This window comes from Lycium ferocissimum, unplaced genomic scaffold, assembly GCF_029784015.1.
Source record: "Lycium ferocissimum isolate CSIRO_LF1 unplaced genomic scaffold, AGI_CSIRO_Lferr_CH_V1 ctg45, whole genome shotgun sequence".
NCBI classification, from domain to species: domain Eukaryota; kingdom Viridiplantae; phylum Streptophyta; class Magnoliopsida; order Solanales; family Solanaceae; genus Lycium; species Lycium ferocissimum.
In genome coordinates, this window is record NW_026725683.1 from 496741 (window position 1) to 503183 (window position 6443).

General features: G+C 31.6%; 1 protein-coding gene across 1 annotated transcript; it reads left to right on the forward strand.

Annotated features, from left to right (window-relative positions):
* The first annotated feature begins 3639 nt into the window (after window positions 1-3639).
* LOC132044426 (protein TERMINAL FLOWER 1-like) lies at window positions 3640-5995 on the forward strand. The gene is made up of 4 exons (XM_059434903.1): window positions 3640-3963; window positions 4105-4166; window positions 4923-4963; window positions 5625-5995. Exons 1-4 carry the CDS (start codon window positions 3763-3765, stop codon window positions 5849-5851), a joined length of 531 nt encoding a protein of 176 aa, XP_059290886.1. The 5' UTR covers window positions 3640-3762; the 3' UTR covers window positions 5852-5995.
* The last annotated feature ends 448 nt before the right edge of the window (window positions 5996-6443 follow it).

Sequence of the window (6443 nt, forward strand, 5' to 3'; positions counted from 1 at the left end):
TGAGGCTTTTCAGATTATATATATATATATATATATATATATATATATATATATATATATATATATATATATGTTTACAAAAAAATTCGATATAGAAAGGGTCATTTTTTTATCACGGACTAATAAAAATGGATAGCCGCATAGTGAAAAATTGCAAAAGAGAGAGCCCCAAAGGAAAGATTCTTACAGAGACGAGCCCAAATTTCCCCCCAAAGTTCCCCCTAAATTTAATGTCACTACGAAAAAAAAGTTGCCTGGTCCTTATGCTTTTATTTTTCTCTAACTAGACAAAGTCCCACATGCCATCTCCGTTTTTTTTTTTCGCCACAATATGGAAAATTTTGTATTCGCTGCACCACTAATTGTAGCTAAGTATGGAGTGAAATTGATTAATATATTGATGAAAGTGAAAAAGGTGAAGAGGAAATGTGGTGTGTTTTAAACTGGATTGAACTTCACGAATCACGATATACAGATATATATATATATATATATATATATATATAATATGAGATTCTAATTATAGTAATATTACCACCTCAACAATTTCCATCCAAAACAGGAATTATGGGTGCAAATCATCTTAATTTATCTAGTATGCAACAGAGTAATTTAGTTTCCATAACAGGAATTATGAGTGCAAATTATCTTAATCTATAATCTCAAACGACCTCCCAGCTCTTGAAGGGTCGTTTAATAGCTAGTCAGAGTTATGCAAGTATTACTAATGTAGGGATTAGTTTTGAGAAAATTTATGTATTATTTTATGCTGGAATTAGTTACTCCATATTCTATCCTATGTAAAGTAATACATTTTTTTTTTTTTTTAGCTAAACCATCCACTCATGCTTTCACCTCCCGTGGTGGTGGGGGGTTTGGCGTGGACCCCTACCTTGTTATATATCACAACATAAAGTAATACATAAATTTTCTTATAATTTACACATATATTAGTTACGCAAATTTTTTAAATTACAAACCAAACGCCGTATTGATTCTATACATGAATAAGATACCAAACGTGTTACCTCCTAACTAGCAACGACCCCTTACTGTCCATTCATTGTCTGTAAATTAATCAAGTATGCAGGAGTTCCCTTTATACTCTGAGCAGTGTGCCCATCCTCCTCCATCAGAATATCACTTGAGAGAACTAATGTACTTCTAACATCTATATACTCCCTCCGTTTTAATTTATGTGAACCTATTTGATTAGATATGAAGTTTAAGAAAGTAGAGAAGACTTTTAAGCTTGTGGTATAAAATGAGTCACATATATTTTATATGACTATAAATCATTACATAAAGGTAAATTATTTCCAAATATAGAAAGAGGTTATTTTTTTTTTATACGGACTAATAAAAATGGATTCACATCGATTGAAACAGAGAGAGTATTTTTTACATATAATTTAGGAAAGATGACGAGCCCAAATTTCAAGATTTGTTTCTTAGGATTTACCCTAAATGAAAAAGCAATAGATTGCCTTGGTCCTTATGCTTTTTATTTTTCGCAAAACATGTGACAACTTGCTTAGTTGGGTCCACATGCAAAGGATTTCATCTGACATTTTTATACTGGAGAGAAAAAAGTATGGATTAGTTTTAACTATTACATAATTAAGCTGAACGAGGAATCATGGACCGATTCTAAGGACTTCATTTAGGTATGAAAGAAAACTGACATGATATTATAAAATACAATACAGTATATCACTAAACTCCTCAATATTCAGAGCTAAAGATTAATTTCACATACGGAAGAAGAGATTTGAAAAGTGTTGTATTAATCAAGTTGAAAATATTATCTTCATCAAAAGGATTTCACTATTATATTAGAATTAAGACCATTGACATTCACAAAATTTTGGAAGGAACTTACTGTACTTCTTCTTGTACTTAGAGTTGCTAAATTTATCAGTGTTTTAAAAGGCGCAAGCGTAAGGCGAGGCATTTTGCATTTGTGTAAATGTACTATAAATTTAAGGAACGGGGCGTAAGCCCCATGTGTACTTAATTTTTAATATTTTCTAAATTAATAAAATAAAAATATAAGTAAAAAATATATTAAAATTATATAAATCAAAAAGAATTATTATAAAAATGTATATATTTATTATTAACATGCTAACATATGCATGAACTATTAAAAAAATCTTGAAAAAGTGAATGTAAAGATGCATTACACAATAACATGACTATGATGAAACATAATTAGAGTTGACAAAACGATACTCTGTCCTAATAATTCAAAGATAAAATTGACAATAGTATAAAGTTATTATTTTAAAACCTAAAATGTAGATACAAATTAATACTCATTATAATACAAATAGTGTGAGTAGAGTCTTCAAAACATTATCTAAAGAGAGTGATATCAAAAGAAATTCTAAAACTAAAAACTATCTTGAAAAAGATAAATTGAAGAATGCTAAGAAAATCTTGAAGAAAATAAATCATAAAGAAGGAAAATGCAAACATGGAAGATAGTAAGAATTGGAGGACAAAACTATCACTACAAGAAAACATGGAATTAGCGATGGACAAAATTTCGTAGCTAAACAGCAAAATCCCATGCTAATATCATTTAGCTACGGATTAGCAACGGATTATAAGAAAAATCTAATTAGCGAGGAGCTATTTAGTGATGGATTAGCTAGGGATTACTGACAAATGCCGTAGCTAACTTCATGTTCTCTTGTAGTGTATTTGCTTTGTAGTTTACTTTGCATACAAAGGTGTAAAGTGTATATGTTATTCCATAAACAACAATGAGAAAAGCTTATGAATTTAGGATAAACGATTAGAAAAAACTTTTGACTTTTGGAGATATTTAGTTTGAGAATTTACTGGGTATTTAACTTTTTTAAAAAAATATCAAGCAATTTTGGCTCAAATTTGTAAAGTTCCCGGGGCTTACGCCCCAAATGAACGCCCCAAATGTTGGGGCTTATGCCTAGGCGAACGCCCCGAAGGTTGGGGCTTACGGCCCTTTTTGTCTGCCTCTACGTTTTTGGTCTCTAGAGCTCTCCCAAAAACGCCTTTTATAACACTGAAATTTATATGTACTTCTACTTAGAGTTATCAAATTTATGTGTACATATAGTGTATAGATTTAAGGAAAGAAGAATGACTCAATTTTAAGGTGTAGCAAAAGGAAATGATTATAAGGAATACATGTACCAAGATGAATTACAGTATACTACCCAGAAGAATTTGTAATGTATATTTTCAACCTCAAAACGACATTCTCTATGTGACCATCTTATCTAAAAGCTTGAATGTTAGAAAACACATTTTTAGTTACTCATTTATATATTATAAGCACGCCCCTGTTCAGGTTTGATTCTTTTTATGGGCCAAACACATGAAAATCCATTTTTTTAATAATGTGTGGCATAGTGAGGCTCAAACCAAAGACCTCTACCTACTCTGATACTATGCTGAATAAAATGTGTGTCCATATCTCATTTAAAAATTTAAGCTGCTAGAGAGAGATACTTTTATTTACTTAGTTATATATTCTCAATACTTACTACGTGTGTACTGTATAAAACAAACGCAAATTTCATTTCTCCTTTTTTTTTTTTTTTTTTCAGGCTGCTACTGTTGTTGATTTCTCCATATCTTTGAGGCTGGACTAAACTATACAGGGTAGATACTCCAAACATTTATATAAGGAGGCTCTAATTTCAGTAGCTATTCAATCAAAATCTCTCTCAAAGTTCCTAGCAATCCAAAAAAGCTCTCTCTCTCTCTCTCATGGCAGTTAAGAATATAGAGACTCTAGTTTTGGGGAGAGTAATAGGAGATGTTGTTGATTCATTCACTCCCACACTAAAAATGACAATAACTTACAACAATAAACAAGTTTACAGTGGCCAAGAGCTCTTCCCTTCTGTAGTCATTGCTAGACCTAGGGTTGAGGTTCAAGGAGCTGATTTGAGAACTTTCTTCACTTTGGTAACATTTCTAAGTTTTCCATCCGGAGATTTCTATGAGTACTTCTCATTGTCTAAATATATATATGTGTATATAGTATATATATTTAGACATATAGTTTGATAAATCCATCATCATAATTTCCTTATTATATTGTTGTAGGTCATGACAGACCCTGATGTTCCTGGCCCTAGTGATCCTTTCCTAAGAGAACACCTTCACTGGTACGTGCTATGTTCAAGAAAATCTATGAAAAAAAACTAGACGAAATAAGCCAAAAAAGAAGAGGAATTTCGATTTAGAATTCTAGATTAGAATAACTCCGCTGCATATATGCCTGTTATTCATCATAAACTAGGACTCTCTCCGTACCAATTTATTTGATACTATTTTCTTATTAGCTCATTGCAAAAAGAATGATACATTTTAATATTTGAAAATAGTTGATTGTAACTTTTCATTTTACATTAATGATACATTTTAAGCTTTTGTAGTCACACAAACGTTATTATCCCCATGGGAACCGAAACTTGAAAAAATAAGAGTTGGTACAAGTTAAAAATAATATACTGCTGATATATTGAATTCTTTAACACTACTAGTGTATATAAATTAAGTCTCATTGATGGTATAATTTATCATACACTCGGGAAGCAGGGGCGGAGCTAGGTAGGCTCCAGGGGTTCATCCTGATATTGAAATCTTATTTTTGAGCCAAAAAAATATATATGTATATACAAGATTAAAATTATTTTTTTATGTATATATAGTAGATGTTGAAACCCCTGACTTCTTCGTGTATTTACTTCTTTATATTTTTGAACCCCTAAGTGAAAATTCTTTAACACAGTCAGTATATAAGTTGAATCTAAGAGTGCCTCAATTGGGAACAATATGTTATAGGATTTACTATGTTATATATGGAACCACAGTTCAGAAGGATAATTGTTGATACTGTTTTACTATATTATAATTTGCAGGATCGTAACTGATATTCCAGGAACAACAGATTCCACTTTCGGTATCATCACTATCACTATCTTGGTCTCGATAGTATATTACAACTGGAGAGCGATTAAGAAGATGCGTGCTTGGATATCGTAGTAGTATCATTACTACTATATATTACTGCTACTACTCCCTCCGTTTTATTTTATGCGTTTTAATTTCACTGGTACCAAATTTTAAGAATATAAAATAAAATTTAAAAATTGAATCATGTAATTTTGAACAAAAGATTTGTATAACATATAAGAAAAACACTCTTTGAATCTTCTGATCTTCAACATGCGCGTCACTCCTATAACGGAGTGTCATTCCGAAAACTTTTTTCACTTTATGGTGTTTGGCCATAAAAATTCCAAATACTACTTGAAGTTGTATTTGGAATTTGAAAAACAACCAAAACTTATTTTTCACTTTTTTCATACAAAAACTATAACCAAACACAATTCCAACTTCAACTCCAAATCCAAAATACCAAATAAAGTGAAAAATATTTGGTTTTCATGGCCAAACGCCTACTAAACATAGAAGACGCAATATTTTTTAAACGGACTAAAAATGAAAGAAAGATACATAAATTGATTTTAAAAGGAGGGATTATATAATTCAACTTCTTTTTTGGTTTCTTTAGGTTGATTTTTGACATGATATTGTATACTTATTTTAAATGTGAGCAGGAAAAGAGTTGGTCAGCTATGAGACCCCAGAGCCTAATATTGGAATACATAGGTTTGTGTTTGTTCTCTTTAAGCAAAAATGCAGACAATCAGTAGTTAGCCCATCACCGGCTGCTTCAAGGGATCACTTCAACACTCGCAACTTTGCCAACGTTAACGATCTCGGTCCGCCTGTCGCCGTCGTCTTCTTCAATGCACAACGAGAAACAGCCTCCAGGAAGCGCTAACGCAGTTTGCTTTTCTGTCCCTAATAAGTTTGATATAAACATCGGATGTATGACTTATATATTTTATTTTGTTCGGTGGTATATGATTAATAGATATGCAGGATGTTTTATAAGCGGCATTAATGTTAAGATGAACAAATAAAAATCACTATGACATCATATTAAAAAGCATAATTCTAGTGTACTTTTTTTTTTTTTTTTTGGTTAAAGAGTTATTTATTGATATTAAGCAGTCCTTACATTGCTTTAGATAATGCCAAGGTTAATGCAAAGATATGATATTTGGGCCTAATGAACTCCAAAAGCTAGCTCGTGAGGTGATGATTGTCCAAGACCATATAAACCCAATCAATGTAGGACTCTAACCCACTCTAACACTCCCTTCACGCCCAAGCCAACTGGAGCATTCGGCAACCCAAATACGGATGGACTTGACTCTGATATAATGTAAAAATATGACACTTGGACCTAACTCAATCCCAAAAGTTAGATTATGAAGGAAGGATTGTTCGAATTCATATAAATAGACCACCAATCTATTTCCCAACCAATGTGCATATATGGAACTCTAACTCACTCTAAAAGTTACCAT